Source organism: Pinus tabuliformis, chromosome 4_2 (genome assembly GCF_031772625.1).
Source record: "Pinus tabuliformis cultivar Carrire ecotype Pingquan chromosome 4_2, CPIR1, whole genome shotgun sequence".
NCBI classification, from domain to species: domain Eukaryota; kingdom Viridiplantae; phylum Streptophyta; class Pinopsida; order Pinales; family Pinaceae; genus Pinus; species Pinus tabuliformis.
This window is the reverse complement of record NC_142304.1, coordinates 522,876,658-522,902,451: the sequence shown is the minus strand read 5'-3', so window position 1 is coordinate 522,902,451 and position 25,794 is coordinate 522,876,658. Positions and strand designations below refer to the sequence as shown.

The window sequence follows — 25,794 nt, the reverse complement described above, 5'->3', positions numbered from 1 at the left end:
ACGTCTCTCAAACAGGATACGGCTACGCACATCTCTGATCATATACATGAATGGAGAAGGCGTCGTCGCTTGATTAAATTTTGGATTCCTGATCAACTCCTGACCGACTGGTTCACGACTTCCTTTGTCCCTAAGATTGCAAAAGACATTGCAATGGGAGCGTGTGTAACTGAAGAGCAAGCAATCGCGCGAGCTCAGTACCTCGACTTAGTGTACTCTCAGTCCGGTACTTTGTATGAGTATTTGCCAGATGCCCCGAGGCATGGACAGCCCAAGGCTCCACCAAAGCCTTCTGTTGATGGAGTCATTGGTTCTGTGAATTCGTCATCAAAGAAATCAGCCGCGAACCCTGGGAAGCAGAAACAGAACGCCTCTAACGAAAATGCTCCTCAGGGCCAATCTATTTCTGGGAATACCTCCGAGGTAAACGTCGTGCAGTCCACCGCGGCGGATAAATCCTCGAAAGGGAAAAAGAAAGGGAAGGCTAAAGATAAATCTGGACAGCCCAAGCAGAACCCTCCTAAACCTCCCTCCGAGGAAGGAGCTAAACGAAAGCCTAAGTATCCTTGTCTCATCTGCGAGGAGGATCACTACACCAAGGATTGCCCTAGGCGGTCCGAGGTTAGTCGACTTTTGAAAGGTGCTCCGGGGCCTCCTGCTGTGCTAAAAGAGCCTTTCCCTTCCCAGCAGACGCATCAGGTGGCAGATCCCTCTCAATCCTCTTCCTCGTTCGGTTCTCAAGTGTTCATGGCTGGAACGATCCCCATCCATGTTTCGACTCGAGCGAAAGATTATCCATCTCAAGCCGGGAAAGAGCCGGAGGTTCCCTCCAGCGCTCCTCCGTCCAGTTCTGGTCCCCTTCACATCGAACGGCCCAGCACTGAGACGATCCCCCGACCCCCTCCTAAAGGTGTACTCAGGAAGTCATCTTATAACCCCAATGCTCGTGCTGCCCAGCACTATAGCATTGTCGAGGACTTAGCTCAGGCTCCGTCTGCTATGTCCGCGTTAGAAGTCCTCCAGAGCTGCCCCTCCCAGAGGAAGTCCTTGCTATCAGCGATTGGTGGCATAGACCCGGCAGATTCGGATTTAATTTCTTTTGATCTCGAGGGTTTCACACAGAGATTGCCTCATCAGGTGGCTTTCCTTATACAGGTCCTCATCAACGGCAAAACGATCCATCGTACAGTCATTGATGAGGGTGCCTCAACCTGCATCATGTCAGTTGCTTGCTGGAAGGCTATTGGTTCCCCTGCTCTGAGCCAGTCTCCTACGACCCTGGAAGCTTTCGATGGAAGAGAATCTCGTCCATATGGTATCCTCCCACGATTGCCTATCTCTTTAGAAGGGAAAACCGTAGAGGTAGAGGTTGAAGTCGTTGACGCTAATCTCACTTACAACCTCCTCCTTGGACGAAGTTGGACATATGCCATGCAAGCCGTGGCTTCCTCCTTGTTCCGTGTCGTTCGCTTCCCCCATCAAGGAAGGATCGTCACGGTGGACCAGCTGTCCTTTTTTGCTTCCTCTTCTGAAGGAAATGTGCCATTCGTGGAGCATACCTCCAAGTCATTAGTGAGTGTGGGTGCTGGACTGTTCAAAGATCCCTCATTGATGGGAGTCTTTCCCCTCCCACCTCCAAATCTCGCCCCTGTCAACATGATTTCAGTACGTTCTGATCCATGGGTTCTTCCTCCCTTGAATCAGGAAGACTCTTGGGGTGATATGATGCCGTTGAGTCCTGCCGAGCTCAACTACATCGAGATCGTCGCTGCATCGGCTCCCCCTCCGGAACCTGCTTTTCTAAGCAGCGTTCCCGATTCATATGATCATTTCCCTTGGCTGGGAGATGAGGCCACTTCGGATCCCTTGAAGGAATCATTTCCCTCCGATGAGGCCATCATAGAGACTATGTCTCTCGAGGAGCTCCCTTGGTTAGATCACCACCATCGCTCTTCGTTTCTCCCTCCACATTCGGAAATGGTCGCATGTCTCGAGCGGTTTGCTTCATGTGTCCCATCTCCGCCTCTCCAAACACCTGTTCAGCTATATCAAGTGTCTTCGGAAGGCAATATGGGTAACATCACGCAGACCCAGCCTATCGACATCTCTGTCAAACCAGGGATTGTCGAGAATATTTTCATTGGAGTCACATGCACTCCCGAGGAGGTTCAACTTTATATCGCTTTATTTCGTGAATTTCGTGATGTCTTCGCATGGTCTTACGGGGAAATGCCCGGCATCGACCCTAGTATTGTGGTGCACGAAATACCTACCTATCCAGGCGCTAAACCTGTTCGTCAGCGCTTACGTCCAGTGCACCCTCGAAAGGCTGCAGCCATCAAGGCCGAAGTTGAAAAGCTTCTTCGAGCTGGTTTCATCTATGCCATCCCCCTTACAGAGTGGGTGTCCAATATAGTCCCTGTGAATAAAAAGCAGGGCACTATTCGGGTCTGTGTTGATTACCGCGATATTAATCGTGCCTGCCCAAAAGATAACTTTCCTACGCCTTTTATTGATCAGCTCATCGATGACTGCGCAGGAAGTGAGATTTATTCGTTTATGGACGGCTTCTCTGGTTACAACCAGATCAACATAGCCCCCGCAGACCAGCATAAGACAGCTTTCATTTGTCCTTGGGGCACCTTTGCTTATAAGAAGCTTCCTTTCGGTCTCAAAAATGCCGGTGCCACTTTCCAGCGTGCGATGTCGTATGCTTTTCATGATATTCGACACATCGTACAGCCTTACCTGGATGACCTCCCAGCTCATTCAGCTAAACGTCAAGACCATCCATCTCATCTACGCGAAATCTTTCTCCGCTGTCGACACTACCGTATTCGACTCAATCCGCATAAGTGTGTCTTCTGCGTAGAATCTGGCCGACTACTCGGGTTCATCGTCTCCCGGGAAGGCATCCGTCTGGATCCCCTCAAAGTCGAGGCCATTTTGAATCTTCCTCCCCCTGCCTCTTTGCAGCAATTGCAGAGCTTGCAGGGTAAAGCTAATTTTCTCAGACGATTCATTCCGAATTATGCCGAGGTGGCTAAGGGTTTCACACGGTTGTTAAAGCGAGACACACCCTTTCGTTGGGATGCTATCGCCCAGGAATCTTTCGAGCGCCTTAAAGACCTTCTTGTCTCAGCTCCGCTCTTAAGACCTCCGAATTACCACCGTGACTACACTCTCTATCTTGCTGCCGCTGACACCACCATCGGCATGGTTCTAGTGCAGGATGATGATGCCGGCACCGAGCACGTTGTCTATTATCTTAGTCGCAACCTTCTGGATACGGAAACTCGCTATGCATATGTCGAGAAGTTGGCATTGGCAGCTGTCTGCGCCGTCCAACGATTCCGCCATTATATCCTGTTGCGCACAACGACCGTGATCTCTGATTGCAACCCCATGACCTACATTTTGTCGCGTCAACTGCTGGGGGGCAAATACTCGAAGTGGATTGTGATCCTCCAAGAGTTCGACTTGGAATTCACTGCAGCCAAGTCTAAGAAATCTCTGGTCTTTGCTGAACTGCTCTGTTCCTTACCATCTCACTCTGCACCATCTCGTTCAGAGGAGCATATCCCGGATGAAACATTGTTTCTCATCAGCACCCTCGACCCGTGGTACGGGGACATTATCGTGTATTTGCAGACGTCTTCCTTCCGTCCAAGTGTATCGAAAGATGCTCGACGGCGAATTCGTCACCAAGCTCAACCCTATCGCATCTTGGGCGATACCCTGTACCGCCTCGGCGTTGATTCTGTTCTCCGCCGATGCTTGACCCTCGAGGAGGCTGAACGGGTGTTGAATGACTGCCACTCTGGTGCTTGTGGCGGTCACATGTCCGGATATGCTACCGCCCAGAAGATCCTCCGTGCTGGTTATTTCTGGCCTTCCATCTTCAAGGATTGCATCCTCGCTGTACGTGCATGTCATGAATGCCAGGTTTACCACCGGAAGATGCGTGCTCCTGCTGCACCACTGCACCCTGTTGTCACCGTAGGTCCATTTGCCAAATGGGGCATCGATTATACGTCCTGTAACCCTCGTTCGGCCGGGGGGCATGGGTACATCATCGTTGCCGTGGATTATTTCACCAAGTGGGCCGAAGCGATGCCTACATTGAACGAAGACGGTTACACAGCGGCGCAGTTTTTATTCAATCATGTCATTACTCGTTTCGGAGTCCCTCAGGCTATTGTCACAGATCACGGAAAGCATTTCCGTAATCACATGATGACGGAACTAACGACCCAACTAGGCTTGCGTCAAGATAGTTCGACACCGTACTATCCACAATCTAACGGTCAAGTCGAGGCCGTGAACAAAGTTTTGATCACTATGCTTCAACGCACCGTCAATACGCACAAGTCTAATTGGCATCTGATGCTGTTCCCAGCCTTGTGGGCCTACCGGACTTCTGTGAAGGACGCCACCGGTTTTACTCCGTTTCAGTTGGTTTACGGACTGGAGGCTACCCTTCCCGTCGAATGTGAGATTCCTTCGTTGAAATTAGCTGTCGAGTTGCTTCCCAACACCACTCCGGTGGAGGAACGGCTTCTGTACCTAGAACGGTTAGACGAGACTCGTCGTTTAGCTTCTCTGGCTATCGAAGCACAAAAGAAGAGAGTCAAGGCTCACTTTGACCAGAACATTCATCCTCGTTCCTTTGTTGAGGGAGATCTAGTACTGCTCTACGATCAAGCTAAAGATAAGCTGGGGGCAGGAAAACTCGAATCCATGTGGCTAGGTCCCTACATCGTGAAAAGAGTTTTACAAAAGGGCGCATATGAGTTGATTGATTACGAAGGAAATCCTCTTGACAAGCCCCGCAACGGGCTGTATCTGAAGAAATATTATGCATGACTTCGTGCACTCAGTGTGTACATACGCGTGTTTGGTGTGTTTTGTGTGCATGATTTCATGTTTTGCTTTGGTGTGAAGACGTGTTTGCCTCTTATTGTGTTTTCTTCTTCTTGTGCAGATGTCTAGTGCACCTTATGTTGGTTTCGCTGATGGCGCCTGCCGTAGTACCTGCAATTTGTCCTCTGCGGCGTGGGCGATCTATGATCCTCACGGAGAGTTGCTAGATCTGCAAGGAGTCTGCCTCGGTCATACCACTAATAATGTTGCCGAATACAGTGCCGTAATTGAGCTACTAGCCGAAGCAGTTGATCTCGGCATTCGTGCAATGATGGTAAACCTGGACTCCCAACTTGTCGTTCATCAACTCAACGGGCGATATTCCGTCAGAGACCAACGTATCCTAAGGTTGTATCTACGTGTCAGATTGTTAGAAAGGAATTTTGACTATATCACATATCAACATATTCCGAGACGATTAAACACGTTAACTGATGCATTGGTAAATCATGTGTTAGACAGACATTTGCGAAATAGATAACATCATACAAGAAGACATAGAAAGCATAGTAGAGCAAAGCATATGTAAATAAGATATTTTCTCAAGCATAGTTTGCATGCGTGCGTGTGTGCTTTTAAGCTTGCATTAAAAACATTAAAATATATGGGTCATGTGTTGTGCAATTCATACATAAGATCACATTTGTACTGAACATTTGCATAACATAAACAAAACATCATCACATGTAACAAGATCCATCCAAAAATCGGTATGTATATATATATATATATCGTGTGGCGCACTGAGGCGCTCAAAAATAAGTGTATGTGTCAAAAATAAGAGTCACTGTTCTCCATACATTCGAGACATATGTCTCTCAAAACATCAAAAGGAAACCTAGGCGACTACTGTGCTGGGTTGTGCTCTCTGTAGCACACAGCTGCTCGTGCCACCCGCCTCAACAAGCGGTGCACCCTGGGTGCCACCCCCACTGTGTGGATCTGGTGCTCTATGGGAACCTCCTCGACTCCCTGGTAGTCCGGCACACCCTCCAGCAAACCCTCAAGGTTGCGAGCTATCGTCTCTGAAGTATCAACTCCTGGAGGGACTAGGGCCAGGGCTCCAGCTCCTTGCCCCTCTCTCCGTGCCTCTGGGGCTAGGCCGATGGGTCTAACAGGTCCCACATCTGCGCACCGTGACATTTATCAAGACATGTACATAAAAAATCAAAAACATTAAAAAACTCAAAAATCAAGTGTCATACCTCCATCATCCCAACGATCTCCCGCGGGCAGTACCATATCAGGATCGTTGCGGAAGTCCATACCAGCGTATGGCCAGTCCTCCACGAAAATGATCTGCTGGTCCAACCACTCTCGAAAGAACACTCCCCAAGCAGCTGGACGGCCACCACCTCCGCGCGGCATGATGCGAGCCCATCGAGTGGCCCTCGTCTCCCGCGGACCTCTAGGTGGATCTACGGCCATAGTCTGCAGCCGCATGGCTGGCACCCGCTCCAGAATGAGTGGGAGTAAGAGCGACCCGTAGCCAAACTGTTTCGTCTCTCCGCGACGGCAGTTGCTGAGTTGCCTCTTCATGTTGTTGGTCACCGCTGTGGCCCAGTCAAACACAGTAGGCTGTAAGCACTCGAGAGCTAGCAATAGGTGGGTCTTCGAGGCCTCATGGTTGGCCAAGCTTCCCGCTGCCCGGGTTACCATAAAAAGGATGGTGCGAAGGACTATATCCGTCACTGTGGGAATCGATACCTTCCCACTTCGCGATTTTACAGCCTCTGGACATACTCGAGCCATGAGCTGGTCAAGGGTCTCGCCGCTGGGCCGTTGCCCTTCTATGATAGGCCTCTCGCCCCGACGTGACAATCCAGTCAAAAAATAAATGTCCATATGATCGAACTCAATATCTTTGCCTCGGATGGTAAACTTGCCATCTATCGGGTTCCATGCCCTGATCAGGAACTCAAGTAGGTCATGCTGAGCTCTCAGACGTGGAGTAAGGAAGAATTTCATGAATCCGCACGCCCGCATGGCATTTCGGCAATCCGCACTTGCAAAAGCGGCTATATCCTCAACATCATGGGCCCTCTCTTGCCACTGAAAGGCCATTGCGTCCTGCATGAGCATTAAAAATAATTAGAGTGCTGGCTAATAAGATTTTTACGTTCAAAACTTAAAAAACGAAATTTGACAGCGCCAGCGCGGCTGTTTTTAAAACAGTCGCGCTGACCATGGCAGCGCTTTGTATTTTCTTCAGGTCAGCGCGGAAGAACACGGGTTTTCCGCGCTGACCGCAAAGCTGGTACGTGTAATGTTAAATCGGTCAGCGCGGTCCCGAGCGGGAAACCCGCGCTGACCGAGAGCGCACCCATGACTCAAAAAATTGCCCAATTGGGCCAATCCCACCGTTAAAATGCTCAAAAAAGGACTCAAAAGAGAGCGCATGGCAAGGGGAACCTACCTGGAGCAAGCCGTTCGACGAATGGTGTCCGCACGAGGGAGAATTCGCTCCGTCAACTTCACAGCTTCACAACGTTCTCAAAGGCTCAATATGGTAACAATGGTAAAAATGACTACTTACCCTTCTATTTATAGTAAAAATGGCTTAATTAGCTATAGATTTTACAAATGTGGGTTTTGTCATGCCTTTACCATGGATTTGGCACTTCTGTCAATGTCTTATACATGTTTCAATATGTTTTTTAACATGTCGAACGGATTTATGCGGGTATTTTTATTGTGCAGGCCCTCAGAGTCGGTGAAGTCATAATGATCCTAAAATCACTTGGTCCCAAAAAATGTCGTCTTTGAGCTCTTTTCCGACATGAAACAAGAAAAGATGGCCGAGCTTCCTTTCAGCTCGTTAAAGGGAACGAGAGGCGGTCATTTTAAGCTCTTTTTCCGACCGTGTAACTTAAAAAGATTGCCGGGTGTTTGTCGTTTCGCACTCGTTATCGGCTCTAAAACGACGTGTTTCCGACCGCTTTTTTACTTTTTCGGGTCGAAGGCACTATTTACGAAAAGTACTCCTCGATCGTAATGGTCGGGCGGTTCTTTCGAGCATTGTTTTATACTTTTTCGGGCTCGAGAGACACAACTGTACGAAAAAGGACCCCCCTGGAGTCTCCTTTTCCGCTGTCTTTTCAGACTCTCTAAACAAGAAAAGACGCCGAGTTTTTCCTTTGTCAGGCTCGTTAAACACTTGATGACATCGGACATTGTCGAAATGACACTCTTCAAGCATATGCTATCCCCGTCAAGCTTGTCGTCCAAAAATAACCGGGGTACCTGCCAGAAATGGTGGGGAAAATGGAACTGCAATTGTTACGTCGGCAGTATGTCGCTCTTGAACATGGCACTGGTCTGCATTCGTGTCAGGTGGGAATTCCTCATTTTGTTTCACAACTGACCTCCGTGGGTACGGGTTATCCTATTTGACCTCTCATCTGTTCATTGCCATCATCATCACACCCTCTGCTCATTTGATGTCAAATACTGCCAAATCCACTGTCGTGCCGCCGATATGTTCAAGAGAAGTTGACCTCTGCAATAATACAACCTCATCTGCTATCTCACACAAATCATTTTACCTCTGTCTCGTGTCGATGATGTGGGAAACATTATGGCCCACCTTCGATCAAGGTCACTTCCTGTCGACTTCAGCTCATTATCCGGGAAGGTGACTTAGAGACTCCCTTCAGGTGCCTTAGGGCCTGCATGCCTCAATGGCAGGTTCTTCGTGTTCGACGCGAGGTCTTCATCATTGGCCTCCGATCGAATGATTCTGCGGGTGTTCGACACCAGCTCATTGATTCACACGCCGCGGATTGTACCTATAGTACCTTGAGGGCCATTGTCATTATTGGTGGTTCCTCTCGCGTCTGTTAACGGTTTTCATCATTGACCGGTAATCAGACGATGTTCATGCATGTTCGACTTCAGCTCATGTATTCACATGCTTGGACTTGTACTTTGTTCGGGTCGGGACGGAGCGCAAGACCCTGGATCCCTGTCTGTTATGGTCCAGGTTGCGATTTTGTGGATGATCATTACATGACTCATTGATGGATGGCTGCGTCCGTACCTGAGTCTTCATGGATGGCTGCGACCATACCTTATCATTATTCTGGTCTCTTTAGCTGGGTGGCTGCGTCCATTCCACAGACCTTTTCGCATGTCTTTCGGATGGCTGCGCCCATGCCTAGACTGCATGTACTTGATTATCAGAGATATTCGGTCCTTCCTGGTGGTGTTCCAGTTCGGCGAGTGTTGTAAAGCATTTCACCCCTCCCACTCTCTCGGTCTTCATGCTTTAGGGGGCATCTGTTACACAGTAATTTGTCACTGTCTCCCTGTCAGTCACCCTACTGTGTCAGGAATTCACAATAATCAAGTTCATGCCTTCTGAACTGGCCAAAAACCCATTTTTCCAAAGTTTTCTTCATCAGCGCGTCTGTTTCTAAAATATCCGCGATGACTGGCGCTTTATAACAGACTGCTAGCGCTGCCAGCGCGGAAGCACACGCCTTTCCCGCGCTGATCGAAATTTCATGACCAGCGCAGCCCTTCTGTGTACCTACCCGCGCTGACATGGCCTTTTACATTATGTCATTGCGACGTCAGCGCGCCAGACCAGTTATCCACCCGCGCTGATCCAGTTTTGGCGAATTTGTTCCAACAGCCAGCCTTCCAGATAACTCTAGGCTTGGTTGTTGGCCTTGTGAGTATCGACTCCCTTCTATGGCATGTCTGTTCGACCCTTTGCAACCACTTCCCTTAAGGATAAGCTCATCCTTCCACCCTTTTAGGAGGCTCCTTCTCCTATATAAACTTCCACCATTACCATGAGCAGCTAGTTTGGAATAGCTTGGATTGTATAGAGCTTATAGTGCTCAGATTGCTGCTACTATAGGTATTTGGTGTGCTAGGTGTGGAAGTGATTGATTGCTTAGGGAAGGTTGTTTTGTGTTGCTTGTGTGAGAGAGAGAGTTGCTTGTCTTGGGAGAATCATTTCCAAAGGTGAATGCTTGAGACACTTGCTGACTGGCCCCTCCTGAGAAGGTTACCGACGTCAGAACATTTGGTTGTACTCTTCTCTGCTTGATTAATAATAGATGACTGCTATTATTGTTCCATTCTCATTTGTCTATGCAATGGTTAAATGTGAATTACATCTTTTCTGACTGATGTATGGTTGCTTTTATTAGATTTCACGCTTGTGTTTGTTTTCTCTTCGTGTGTGCAGGTATCTATTCGCGGAGATCGCGGAGGATCGTGACCAGCCAAAGCGAAGGAGCGAAGGCGGCATCTCTTCGTCAAACAACAGCGCTGGAATCCAAGTAGGTGCTCTTTACCTCTTGTTTAATTGCAATTAGGAACATGCATAGTAGCATTGACTGATTGTTGCTAGACCCTTGCTGGGCTAGTAGGGATCGCCTCTATCCGTAGAGGGGATTTACCTCTCCAACAGAGGGCTTAGAGCATTGCTCCCTATTTTCTTTTTCTTACCCACATCGACCTTCTTCATGCCCCCTTCTAGCTTACCCATTTCTATGAATACTTGGTTGATAAGGGGTTGTACTATTTGGACAACAATGTGGGGTGATGATGTAGGCACGGGAACCATGGATGGAGATTCGAGATACCACAAGTATTCCAAAAATGAGATTTGGGAGGATTAGTGTGGCAATTACTTGATATGTCATAACTCCCTGTGGTGGGTAAAATATGAGTGAGTGGGTGGGGTGTTGTCTGGACCAAGTTTTTTTGGCCAGGTGTGGCTGACATTTCTAGGAGAGATGAAGAGGAAGGTGGTTCTTTTGTAATAGATGTCATGGTACACACATAAGCATAATCTGGGGGGAGGGGGAGAATTGAAGGTGGGTCTCTCGTGTGCCAAGGATAGTGGAATCTTTAAATATCCTCAAACCCATCTTGGCGTATGATGGGAGATCATGGTTCCCCCCAACTAGGGGAAGGATGTTATCCAAAGGAAGCATGGGCATGCCTCATAATGAGTGATTTGATCAACCATGAAGACCTTCCCATTGTCGGGGAACATCATTACTTAAAACATTGAAGAGGAAATTGTCTTCATAGAATACATATAACTATGTCCAAAGAGGATCATGGTTGGCCCCAATGAGGGAAAGGAAGTCATCCAAAGTAAGCATTGGGCATGCCTCATAATGATTTAGTTGATCAACCATGACAACCTTCCCATTGTTCGAGAACATCATTACTTGAAACGTTGAAGAGGCAATTGCCTTCATAGATTATATACAATTATGTCTAAGGAGGATGTTGTATGCTAAAGATGCATTTATGACTTCAATGTCAATCAAGGCCGTTTTCCCACTAGCTCAGTGAGGACATTTCAACAAAGACCCTTACACTGAGATGGGCAACCATTAGAAGCTCAAAGGTGACGGAAAACAGTGTAAGCTCAATAGAGCCCAATTTTTCCAAAAGTTGTTGGCCATGATGCAAATGGATGCTCCCTCATATACAATGCATCTATGAATGGTGATGTTTCTGAAGGTTACAGGGCTTTCGAATTCTTTCTGGAGATGGAAATCTAGGCTTGAAGTTCCAAATCAAAGGTCATAATGTGTGAATTAAATGGTCAACTACCCCCAACACAGATAGCAGAAAATCAAAGGTCATAATGTGTGAATTAAATGGTCAACTACCCCAACACAGATAGCAGAGATTTCCTTTAAAAAAGATAAGTCTACAAGACGTCTAAAATGGACATGGCCATAAAAGACTTAGTCTAGCCATCTACAATACTATAGCTAAGTGTTTCCCTTGCATGGGGTTGTGTGTGGTACATCTTAGAGGTATCTTTAGTAAATTAGGAGTAAGGTCACCACTAGCATGTGAGATCATAAAGGTGCACTAGCAAGTTGTTGGGTGGTGTCCAATGTGATCATAAATGTGTGAATTTCTTCCTCTTTGAATTATTGCGCCATGGCTCTTATTTATAGGATGTCTTCAAGCTCCTTTAAAACAAGTTCCAAGTGTGAATAGGCCAAGTTTGAATTGTAGTTCCCAATGTCTGAAGAGACATGAAGTTACTAAAGGATTGGTCTCCAGTGGTGGTGGAGCTCAAATTTTCTTATACACCAATTGAGTAGTACCTATGGCAGGTCTTCATGCCTCCAGCTTGTCGAAGTTGGTTGAGATATGATGTGTTTGCAATGTCACACAACTATCAAAGAAATAACCACATGAGACATGTAATTGAATAAAAACCAACTTTGCATAGTTTTGAGTACTCCATGTGGGATGGCATATTATTGCTATGCAATAACACTTTATTATGTTGTTTTAATGATGTTCTTGGTGGTCACTTGTAGAGTCTTATGAGTGATTTTTAGGTAATAACACCTTCCACCCCACATTTCCCCTCTTTTCTTCATTTATCTTCCCCTTCCCCACCTTTCGTTTCCTTCTTCCATTTTCTCTCTACAGACTTCTTACTTACCTTTGTTCTTTAAACCTCCCAACTCCTTTATGGTTGGTTTTCTATTTTACCTCATAAGTTTTAATTATTTATTTCTACCCAACTTTCAATGAACTAGCACCCACTTATCACTATGTGGTTAGCAAACTTAACAACTCATAGGAGTGGGTGCCACCAACAACATTCCAACTATATTACTTTAGTTAAAATAGCATATATATTCCACCAAGGACATCGAAGACTTACACCTAGCCTAAACACTAGGCTACATCAAATGACTACTAAGTCAAGATTGAAAAACAAAAAGGATTGTCCACACTCTCGTCCCCTTTTAAGCTTGAGTTTGGAATAATGCAAAAAATGAATGTAGACTACGTATTTGACCAAGTAAATATTATCCCATAAACTCTGTTTACGCACTTGGCCATGAAGAAGCACAAAAGAATTGGCCAAATAATTACAATGATTTCCTACAAAATATTAATTGACAACATTTTGATCATGATCAAATACATTCTTCAAAATACATCAAAGAAGACAATGTCAATTATGAAATGATTTGTTGCATAGGCACAAGATGACAAAATATCAACAAAGATCACACAAGTGCTTTGTGAGAAACAAGAAAAGACATTGTAAGATAATTGGGTATGTCAAAGCTTAAGAGAATCAATGGTAAAGGCACAAATGGCAAAACATTGGAAATAACAACAATAAATGCTTAAAGCACATCACCCTCCAAGCAACACACGTACCATGATACCCTGTTTCTACTTCTAAATAACCATAGCAAAAATCAACTCCTAAATAACCATGTTTATACTTTTCTATAAGTAAGGATAAGAAGGTAGACTCATGAAACTAACCAAATCTAACAACAATAACAACATATTAACAAAGTAGAAACACATAACAAGCACATCAAAACCAATGTTAAGTAATCTCGCGTTGGAACCCATCAACCTATAAGCATAATGGGTGATGAGGAGAGTAGAAATGACCCAACTAACCAATGTTAAGTAATCTCGTGTTGAAACCCATCAACCTATAAGCATAATGGGTGATGAGGAGAGTAGAAATGACCCAACTCTTTGGAATTATTGATTCACATCAAATAAGATAAGAACAACTTTCTTATTACTCACTTAAATTCTTCCTAACTTGGTAACCATTGTTGTCTTCTACCTTTGATCATAGCGATGCATATCTTGGAAAACCATATCATTTGTTTGGTTGGTACCCTTGGCAAACAAGTTAAACATTTAACCAGCATATCTAATTGTTGTAGGTTTTCATCCAGACTTCTTTCACACGATTTTGTCCAACTTAAAAGAACTTTATTTGTGTAGCGTGTTTTGGAATTATATTTTTTATTAATGTAATCTAATCTAATTGTTGTCGGTAGGTTTTCGTCCAGAATTCTTTCACATGATTTTGTCTAACTTAAAAGAACTTTATTTGTGTAGTGTATTTTGGAATTATATTCTTTATTAGTGTAATCTAATCTAATTGTTGTAGGTTTTCATCCAGACTTCTTTCACATGATTTTGTCTAACTTAAAAGAACTTTATTTGTGTAGTGTGTTTTGGAATTATATTTTTTTATTAGTGTAATCTAATCTAAATGTTGTAGGCTTTCATCCAGACTTCTTTCACATGATTTTGTCTAACTTAAAAGAACTTTATTTGTGTAGTGTGTTTTGGAATTATATTTTTTTATTAGTGTAATCAAGTCCTCAGCTAGCCCCAAGCATGAACCAAGCAATACATCATCTTCAGCATGATCCGAGATTAAGCTCCCCTTGTAATAGTTGTTCGGATCTAGCTGGCCCCCAATTTGAGAATATGTTTCGGGACCATGTGTTGAGAGACCGGGACATTCTCCAGGCTTTATGTTACTTGCTTGCTTGAGGGGCTTTAGGCTTTAGGCCTTTTCTTTTTCTATTCCTATGTCGCTGACGCACGCAGTTGAGCAAGAGAGAAAGCCCTGATAAGGAGAGGTCTGACAGGGTGAGGTAACGAACGCTCGACTAAAAGGATGCGTAAGCAAGCTCGACTGTTAAGGAGAGGATCCCGATCTTTATATAGAGAAATAGGTGATGCTGCCTCTGCTCCTTCTACCTTTGCTTCTCCTGCTTCTGCTACTGATGAGCTTGAGAGACTAGCTAGATAGACTGAATCGAACCAGCACAGAGCGCTAGCAGTTATGGGAAGTGGATTGGTCCTCACACGCTCGACCAACGGGAGAGGACCTTTAGGTGCTCGACCATAAGGGTTTTAACGCTCACTCATCATATGGGTGAGGGACGAAGTCACTCACTATTCATATGGTGAGGGTGAGCCTGCCGAAATCTCGACCCTTATGGTCGAGCAACTAAAGTTTCAATTTACTTATTGGGTGGCCACTCTCAAATAAGTAAAAAAAAGGGCCCTCTCCTCTCCCTCTTGGTCGAGCACCTAAAGGTCCTCTCCTTAACAGTCGAGCCTACTTACGCAAGAAGAAAGGTGGCGTTACGAGATGATAGAGAGTCTGGTGGTCTTCTGATAACAGGTTCCACTTTTTCGACCCGAGAAGTGCATTGTCGGAACTGGGTTGGAAGGTCAAGCAGCTCTAGATTCAGGAAGTGTAGCCCTGGAAAGAGTTTAAAGCGGAGCCCTTGTGAAAGAGTTTAAAGAGGAAGGAGCCTGGTTGTTTTAGATGGGAATCATTCGCTTGGCTACCGGGCTTCTGGGCTACTCGACTGCGCTACTCGACTACTCGGTTTGGCTCATGGGCTTGGATACTTGGGTTGGGCTTATAGACCTGGATACTTGGCTTTGAGACCGGGATCGGGTCGTCTCCTCACACGTTACCTCACCCTTAGGGCCTATTGTTAGGCAAGTCACTTAACGGTCGAGCCTGCTTAAGCATCCTCGTGGGGCCTAATTATTAGGATGTGTAAGCATGCTCGACTGTTAAGGATGCGTAAGCAGGCTCGACTGTTAAGGAGAGGACTAAATAGATCCCAGTCTTGATGGATCATAAGGGTATCAGCTCATTTGGATAAATGGGGGGGCCATGGCTAAGTAGTGTCCTTATAGGTGCCAGTGATCTGGTTTATCGAGACATCCAATACCAATCTAAACATGTTATGATATGAATTATTTTACTCATTATTTTTCAAAACAAAATGTTATCAACTTAATAATAACTCTTTAAAGTTGTGCTTTTTAAAGGATAATATTCAATGGCAATTTTTAGCTATATCTTAAAAAATGATGCTCCCGATAGCATTCATTTTTAGCGTCATTAAAATTGTGAATTATTTGAAAATGTAGCTCTGACAACCAATACCAACCATAAAATTCAAATGGAAAATTAACACTTCCAATAACACCAATTTTATTTTTTAAGTTAAAATTACAAGTAATCAAAATTGTGGCCTTGACAGTTGATACCCTCGTAAACTCGTAGATGGGGGTGATAAGTGAAGGATGAAATATGATTCACGACGAATAAGCCTTGGCACGGGATCATAGAATTCCTCTACATGCCACCCCAACCACCAATGCATCCACTCCAGTGTCGAGTTGAACACCTTCCATCCTGCATGGTGCCATACATTAATTACAACCATGTGGGTGGAGTCTCCTAGAACTTCAAGGTAGCATTCATCTCTTAATCAGTTGTTAGTATTTCCATTCTTTCTTTGGCTAATTTTTTTATGTTGTTTCCCTTATCGTCCTTGACTTTCGGCTACTTCTCACCATTGCTTTAGTCCTCGCCTAATAACCTCGCTCAGATTCTACTCTCACCTTTGCCGAAGGTGAGGATTGGTATTGGGCTTACCACAATGGTTATAGAATCGATATTTGCACTAACAGAAGGTATCAACTTGTTCTTTGGTCTACATTTTATTTTCCCTTCGACCCTACAACATCTCAACCTCATTCGCTTCTCTCTTCCCTCAACAGCGATGATGAGACAGAGTCAAATGCTATGCTATCGCGGGGGATAAGGCACAATATGGGAGGTTCTTGAGCCAAGTTTTGCGTGGAAGACTCTACACAATACTACCAAGACTACGTGTCTCTGGAGACAGTTGGAGATTCACATTGTTGAGGAAGAGATAAGGCAGGAGTGTCAATGTAACTTAGACTCTGAAATGATGGAGGATTAGCAACCTGGACCCCCGACACAATGAACACCAAGGGTAGGTAGAATCTTTATATGTACATGATGGACCTATACCAGCATGTCAAGTTGCTCCTTGGCAAAGTGTTGGTATACAAACAAGAGCCTACGAATAATATTATGCATCGGTTGGAGGCACTGAAGTTGTTTTTGATACATGTTGAAGGGAGGTTTACTTGCCTTGAAATGGACTCTCATCCAGGCCCAAGCGTGGCCACTCATCACAAGAATGCAAACAGGACTATCAACCCAGACACCTTCTTGTCTTCTTGATTCTCAGGTCTCTTTTACTTATTTCCATGCATCTAAAGTTCGTGTCTTTAGCTTCTACAGTTTCTTTGGGTTTAGTTCATTTTTAGTATATATGGTTATGCCATCTCTTCTTTGGTTTATTTTCGTTACATGTCCGATTGGTTATCAAACTTGTAGTTGGTTTTCCTTCTATGGGGGCAACTCTCATCTTCCTTAAATTAAAGATGCCATTCTCTGTTCTTTTATGGATACTTATGGACAAGCAACTATTATGCCTCTAGTCTAGTTTCCCCTAGTAACGGGCCTGAGACAGATAACCTCTTCAGGAATTTTGTAACATTGTGACAAAGCAATAGAATCTTAACTTGAAATAAATAAAAAATTGATACCCCACAAATTAAAATCTTAAAATCAACTCATTAATACAAAAGTTATATTAATTGAAAAAGTATTTATTAATTAATTTTATTAATAATTTACATTAAAAAATGTAAAAAAAACACATTCTATAAGCAATTTAGTTTTAAAAAATCACTTGAAACCATTCACATGAAAAACATAATTAAGAAAAAAAAATTGAAAACACAATAAAAAAGAAAATTTCAGCTTTATAAAACACAAAAAAATTTATATATACTTTAAGTTAAAAGAAATTAAAATAAATAATTAACCAAAAATGGCTTTAAAAAAAAAAGTAAATAAACTTCTTAGAGTGGATGGAGGATGCTTCCTGAAATCGTCCATCCCCCTTTTCCCACCCTAACGACCACTCCAATTCTCACAACCCCACACCACCTCCCTCCCCTTAAAGCAGTGAGTTTGGAACCTATCTTGTTGCGCAATCCATGGACAATGCAAGAGAAAGGGAGGGAAAGGGATTGAGGGGGAGAGGGAACCTACCGCTTGTTGGGTGGTTCACAGATGAGAATAGGGGCGAGGAAGTGAGAGGAGCAACTAGAAATGGAGGTGGTGTGGGGTGGGGAAAAAGGGACAATTCATAGAATCACTACCCCCAAACTGTTATTTGACTTATTTTTTCATAAGGTATCCACTCAATCAATAGGTGTTATAGTACCTACTTTCATGAGATATTAAAGAATACTCCTATTCTCACTAGATATTAATAAAAAACTCACAAAATTGTTTTGTTGAAACCCCCAATACATCTTTCTAATAACAATAACCCCTATTTTTAATAAATTTACATATACTTTGTATACCCTAAATACCTATAATTCTCCCTACCCTACTCCCCCCACCCGATACAATTAACTGTCTTTCATAATTTAAAATTTTATGAATGGAGTAAGATATCGGTCAACATGGTAAAAGCCCCATAATTTTTCTTTTAATTTGTTTTTTTATTTCTTTTAATTTGTTTTTTTTTTTTTTTTTAAAGTCAATTCTCAGCGCTCTCTCATTTTTAATTATGAGATTTGCTTTTATATATTTATATTTAAAGTGAATTTATATTTATTTATTTATTATTATTATTATTATTTAAAAATGTCGTGTTTATGCAAATTTTTAAATGAAAAAGAAATTATTTTTTGAAAAAAAAGTTAGACTGATTTTTTTCCCAAATTATTTATTTTTTAATTAAAAATTAAGTAAAAAAAATTCAAATAATATAGTTTTAATTAAAAACAAAAGTACAAAAAAAATCAAATAATAATTGGATAATTTCGATATGTGTCATAACACATAGGCTCATGAGATATTAAAAATACTCATAATCTCACTAAATATACTTTTTATACCCTAAATACCTATAATTCTCCCTGCCCACTCCCCCATCCCATTAATTGTCTTTCATAATTTAAAAACCTATTTTATCAAGATATTGGTCAACATGGTAAAAGCCACATAATTTTATTTTTAAATCAATTCTAGAGCGCTCTCTCTCATTTTTAATTCTCGGATTTGCTTTTATATACTAATTTTTATTTTTAATTTATATTTATTTTATTCGTAAATCAATTCTAGAGCGCTCTCTCACACTTTCAATTCTCGGATTTGCTTTTATATGCTAATCTTTACTTTTAATTTATATTTATTTTATTTTTAAATCAATTCTAGAGCTCTCTCTCACTTTTAATTCTCGGATTTGCTTTTATATACTAGTTTTTACTTTTAATTTATATTTATTTTATTTTTAAATCAATTCTAGAGCGCTCTCTCACTTTTAATTCTCGGATTTGCTTTTATATACTAGTTTTTACTTTTAATTTATATTTATTTTTAATATTTATTTTTATTTTTATTTTTATTTTTATTGTTATTATTATTAGTGTTGTTTTAATAATATTTATTTTTAATTTTTATTATGGTTTAAAAATATAGTGGCTTTTTATATACTAATTTTTACTTTTAATTTATTTTTATTTTTATTATTGTTTTATTTTTAATTTTTATTTATATTTTTATTATGTTTAAAAATGTTGTGGTTTTTTTTAAATGAAGGGATTTTTTTGGAATTATTTTTATTTTTATTTTTATTAATGTTTTACTTTTAATTTATTTTTAATTTATATCTATTTTTAATTTATATTTATATTTATTTTTATATTTATTTTATTATCTTGATAAGCAACTCAGGCTTATTAAGGATTTCTGCTCTACCATGAGTATGACTGTATCACTGTTAACACTGACAAAACAAAAGTTATGATTATCAAATCCAAGGACACTTACGCTAATTTTATGTATGGCAATAATAACTTGGAGGAAGTGTATTCTTACAAGTACCTAGAAATTGATATTCATCCCAAGCTCAACTAGAACCATAGCATTGAGAAAATGATTAATGGGGGGTAGAAAGCTTATTTTGGTCTTGAAAATAATTGTAAAACAACAAACCTCGTAATATGGGATAAAAAGAAGTTCCTCTTTGAAACTTTAGTCACTCCTGTTATCTTATATGGCTGTGAGGTTTGGGGTTGCAGCATCTCCAGAGAATCATGGAGAAAGATTGAGCAAATCTAGAAGCGTTTTATAACTTATAACCTAAAAATTAAAAGTAATACACCCTATCCTATTCTCCTTATAGAAGGAGGTCTTCCCCTATTGAGAGCCTAGCTATGATTAGGTTTCTGCTGTACAAGCACAAACTCAATAACGTAAACGATCATAGACTTCCTAAGCTAGCTTTAAATTCCAGCCAAAACCACCTAAGGCTCAATCGGGGGTGGCATAAAGACATAAGGGCCTGGTTAAACCATTGGGAGATCAACGAGAATGATGCATTGCAAGACATAAATAACATTAAAGATATTGTTATTTCTAAGTTCAAAGAAAAAATGTGGTGTGAGAAAGATTTAGCGGCTAAAAGAAAATTAAATTATTATAAGAAGGTCATCAACCCCACCCTAGAAGATCAAAAGTATCTCTCTATTTTAACTAGCTCAAAGAAGAAAATTAAGATAGCAAAAATTAGAACGAATTCTCATGAGCTCCATAGTGAAACAGGTCGTTAGGCAGTTCCTAAAACGCCATGGATGGAAAGGATCTGCAGTATATGTGAGAATAGGAACATCGAGGATGAAAACCACTTCCTCTTAGAGTGCCCCGCGTACAACCACATTAGATCTCAGTTTCACAATCTTTGTTACAATACTGACCTTCCTAGCCTTTTACGATGTCAAAATTATAGTGAGCTCGAAAGGCTTCTCTCCAAGCTTTTTGAGCATAGGAATAAAATCTTAAATCAAATTAAATAATTTGTTTTTAGGTCTGATAGACCAATGTTTGGTCTCAAGGGACGTTAACAATCATCATCATCATCATCAAAAGGTCAAAATGTCGTGGTTATATAATTTTTTAAATGAAAAAAGGGATTTTTTTTGGGAAAAAAGGGATTTTTTTGGAAAAAAAAAAGAAAATTGTTTTGGAAAAAGTTTACTATTTTTTTCGAAATAATTTTTTAAATAAAAAAGGGATTTTTATAATTTTTTAAATGAAAAAGGAATATTTTAATTTTTTAAATTGAAAAGGGATTTTTTTGGAATTATTTTTATTATTGTTTTACTTAATTTATGTTTATATTTTTATTTACTGATTTTTTAATTTTTATTTTTATTTTAATTTTTTAAATGAAAATGGGATTTTTTTGAATTATTTTTATTATTGTTTTACTTAATTTATGTTTATATTTTTATTTACTGATTTTTTAATTTTAATTTTTTATTTTTATTTTTATTTTTATAATTGTTTAAAAAGGTAGTGGTTATACAATTTTTTAAATGAAAAAGGGATTTTTTTTGGAAAAAAAAGTTTAATGATTTTTTCCAAATTATTTATTTTTATGTTATTTTTATTTTTAATTTATATTTACTTTTATTATTGTTTAAAAAGGTCGTTGTTATACAATTTTTTAAATGAAAAAAAGAGGGTTTTTTGGGAAAAAAGTTTATTTTTTTCCTTTGTTTTTGGATTTATAAGTAAAAAAAAAAAAAACAATATAGTTTTTGGGGATTTAGCAGTTCATTTATATTTTGATTTGCAAGATGACCAGTCGTTAAGAACACAGTTTCAATAAGTCAAAAAATTCCAATAATAAATCCAATAATAAAATTAGTTTAGTTAAGAATAAAATGGGGTGAAACTCTATGATTAAATAAAAAAATTATTATATGTTTTTTTTAAATGTATCCTTGTTTAATTCATATATTAATTTATATTAATTTTTTTTATAATCAATATTGTTAATTTTTTTTATAATCAATATTAATAATAATAAATTTAAAATATTTATAATCAATATTAATAATAATAAATTTAAAATAAAATTATAATTGGTTTAATTTTACATGTAAATTGACGCGACCGAATGTGATTATGTGAGTAGATTGTCCATCTTCATCCATCGCTGCTAATTAGTGCGTGTAGTTAAAGTATTTGATACACTCGTGATTTAACGAAATAAAAGGTATTTTTTAGAATGTGTGGGCGTGACATAGCCGAATAGCCATTTGGATTTGGAATTGGGTGTAAATTTAGATTCGTCTTATCGTGTGGTAATGCGACGTTTTTGAAGTGTCCATACAGCAAGATTGCTTCGTATATTATCCTACTCACGGTACACAGAAATGACATTAATTCTAATATCCATGGCAACTCCACTTCTCCTGCGCGGAGGAGTTTCATTCAGGGCGTTGATCCCATTTCCGTACACTCATCCACATCCTGCATGCAAATCAATACTCAACTTCAAAACAAATACAGATAGAAAGACTAGAACAAGCGCGAGCATTCTGGTCGTGAGGGGAGCCAGCCAAGTCGATGCAGCCCAGCCTTCCACTTCAGACAAACAAATTGTGCCGGATTCAGACTTGTCCATTTCTAAGGTAATCGAAAGTTGCTTACGGTCATATTTCAGAACATTATGCGTGTTAGATAGAATGGTTGAGGCACCTGGGTTTTAACGGATTTTGTGAAAGTTGAAACTTGAGCGCTTCAGTAATTTACTGGATCCTACTTTTATCAATTTTATTAAAACCAATAGCTTTTAGGGACACTTTCAGATAAGAACATAGTAAAGCTCTTAACTGAAATTTTGATTCATTTTTCTCCGCATTGGATCAACAAATTCAGTGTTAAAACACATTCTGTAAATTTAGTGCTCTCCTAACCTCACTTTTTTTTTATATCTATTTTAAGCTTCATTGATCTTACTGTCAATTGGGCCTTAGTTACGCTGAATTCTTGCGGAAGTTAGAAGAAATCAGGGATCAAATCAGTAAATTATCAACCATACAAAGTAAAGTAATGGTACTTATGAGAGCTCAGTCCAATTAATTTAGTAGTTACTAAGTGTTAGAGGAGCCGCTGCACATTCACAGAAATATTATATAGTTGGTCCTTCACAGAAAAATTTGAGTGAGTTAGAATATTTTGGAATTAGTTTTAATTGTGTACACGTAGTAGTAAAACATAACCATGTAAACGAATTTTATTTTTATGGTGGAACACTCTTTATTCAGACAGAGAGTATGAAACTTCCAGAAATCAGGTAAATGCGGGCCTCCTGTCTGCTTTAATTTCAATTCATGTAAACGAAATTTTTTTGCTAGTAAAAAATTATTTATTTAGACAAAAGAGAGCAACAAAGATGCCGGTCTTCTGTCTGTCTTAATTTTAATTCATTATCAGGTGGGGCAAGGCATGCCCGCGAACATGGGCTACTGAGGTGGTAATTTCCCTCAGTTATCCGCAGACCACAGCGTGACAGGCAACTATGTAAATGAATTGATTGAGTAACTGCAATGACAATGAGAAAAAAAATTGTTTGCACTTGATAACAGAATGGAATATCCTGTTTATGATATCTTACCTAAAACATAGTATGAGAACCAGCGGTGGCCCACCCCGCTCTGTGCAAGCCATAATTTTCTACCACCACGGAGAAGAAGTGCTTGGCTGCTCAGTCATCTCTTTCTGTCGCTTCGCCATAACCAATTATCGATATTTCTTCATTTATGAATGCATGCTTTTGCCTCTCATCAATTTGATCAGTTGTTTATCTCATTTAATCCCCTTGCATTGTAATCTCATATGCCATATGCCATTCATCATGTCAATTTTATGATGTTTTTTCATGATTGTTTGAGTGTAGTTTTTGCCTTTGGGAAATGTATTGACGAATGAGCAAGATGATGGATTAGCTTTCCACGTAATCTCATATGCTGTATAGAATGCTTGATGTCAAATTTATGATGCTTTTGCATGCTTGTTTCAGTATGTAGTTTTTTCCTTTAAGAAATGTATTGAGGAATGAGGGAGGTAGTGGGACCGATTTTCCACGTAAATCTCATATGGCATATGGCTTGTGTGATGTCAATTTTATGACGCTTTTTCATGCTTGTTTGAGTGTGTAGTTTTCACATTGAAGAATATGCTTGTTTGAGTAGGTCGTTTTCACACTGAGGAATGAGCAAGATGATGAATTTGTCATCTAATCCCATTTGCCTCCCGTCTATCATCTCATTTCCATTTATCTATCTATCAGCGCCATCACCAAGAGTGCTTGGTACTTGGATAGTGGTGCATCGCGCTATGACAAAGGCACGAGCTATTTAGTAGTGTGATGGAGAGAGACTCAGAGTTACATGTGGAGCTTGGTAATGAGGCCAAGTATGTAGTGAAGGGGACTGAAATTGTTAAATTTCAAGGAGAGTCAGAAGCGGCATTAGAACTGAAGAAAACATGTGGAGCTTGGTAATGAGGCCAAGTATGTAGTGGAGGGGACTGAAATTGTTAAATTGCAGCGAGAGTCAGAAGCGGCATTAGAACTGAAGAAAAACTTGCTCTTAGTATCAATCATGGAGGAAAAAGGATATGTAATCATGTTCAGAAATGGGCAAGATGCTTATTCATCCAAAGCAGTCTAGCCCTGACACAACAACAACCATCAGAGTTAGATAGAGCATTTTATACAGGTTGATGAGCAAATCTGTTTAAAAATTGAGGGATGCTCAAGAGCATTTGAAGGCTCCTAGGAGCACATTTAGGGAGAGCGAGCATTCGAAGAAGGACATTGTGCCAGGGTCAGAGGGACAACCAGTTCCAAGTGGCTGCTCAGGAAGTACTTCCCTCACTAAGACGGGTATTGATGTTTGTAGCTCAAGCAGGTACTTCTGCATAGGCCTAAGTGTCAAGTGTGCAGAAGTCGTCTAATACACCATTAACCTTCGCAATTACTTTAATGATTAAAGTAATTTCTTTTATAAGACAAAAGTGAGTTAATCTAATGAAATGCAAAAGTTATTTGCATTAGTGAATTAGATGAATTAGATGAATCTCAACCATTGATATCAAGTGATAATGTTTGGAAGGGTAAGTCAAATTCATCTTCATAGGCATCATATAACCAAATGAAATATTCACTATGCATAATTTATGACCAACCTTTCTTACAGGATTATATGAATCCTACGCAAAAGCTACTTTATGCATTTTTAATCTTTCACACAATCATCTAGCTATATGTATTCCATAATGAGTTTGCAACTCGACCAATTGCATTCCTTCATCCTTTTAAGAGTATTGTTTCCATACAATATGGAATATATACTAATCCTTGTCATAATGCTTTTTCCAAGAACCTCTAGAATGATGGTTCTTGTACGATCTTGAGGATCCATCTTAGCAAAATGACTACCTCTAACATAATGTTTGATAATATATAGATGAACATTATGCAAAATCGTCCCAAACTTCTCATTCTTGAAAGACTAGACGATTCTTACAAAGCAATTCAAGTAGACTCTAAAGATGCTACTATCACATGTTTCTATCTATGATGCCACACTAAAACAAGATGATGCATGCTTACTCCTCTAATGAACTTGTTAGCATCAATTCCTTCAGGGTCCTTATAGTTCCCTCCTTTCATCATGCTTATCATTTTCAAATACTCAGCAAGCACAAGAGTTGCTTTGATTTTTTCTTTCATCCTTGTTATCTTGCTTCCTTCATGTACCTACAATTTTCATCAACAAGTACAACCAAGCAAAATGCACAAAACAAGAGCATGATGTTAATTTTGATCTAAGATTTCCATGGTATCTTAAAGGGAAAATTCTTAGGGTTTTAAATACAAACCCTAAACTCTTTGATATTTTCCTTGGAAACACGACCCTAGGGTTTATCCAATTCAACCCTCGCTATGGTTTTACCATATACCCTAGATCTTCTCTTGCAAACCCTAGATATCAAGAGCTAGGGCTTCCATGAGGGAACAAGTCAATTAGGGTTTTTCACTTACCTAAGTTTTTTTGATCCAAGTCCAATCTGGGGTTTATGAAACCCTAGATACCAAAACCTTCAAAGTCTATAAACCCTTGTTTCTAGCCATACAAAGCATGCGACGAAACCCTAATTATTTAGGAGACCCTTTATAACTTGAAGTGCGCATAAAACAAATTTGCACATACCTCATGCAAAGAAAAGGTTCCCATACCTTCTATCCTGAAGAGCTTACTACGAATAGCTTAGTTTACTTCAATTGTAGGCTTGCTTAGAAT

General features: G+C 40.4%; 1 protein-coding gene and 1 long non-coding RNA gene across 4 annotated transcripts in view; one reads left to right on the top strand and one right to left on the bottom strand.

Annotated features, from left to right (window-relative positions):
• The window catches only part of LOC149170284 (uncharacterized), a 303,708-nt gene that overhangs the window by 132,467 nt on the left and 145,447 nt on the right, over positions 1-25,794 (bottom strand). The window lies entirely within an intron of this gene.
• APE1 (acclimation of photosynthesis to environment) overlaps positions 21,750-25,794 on the top strand; it is a 143,501-nt gene continuing 139,456 nt past the window's right edge. The window contains exon 1 of the mRNA XM_089428978.1: positions 21,750-22,116. Coding sequence (XP_089285104.1) covers positions 21,859-22,116 — 258 coding nt within the window. The 5' untranslated portion in view covers positions 21,750-21,858. The remainder of the gene's footprint in view (positions 22,117-25,794) is intronic.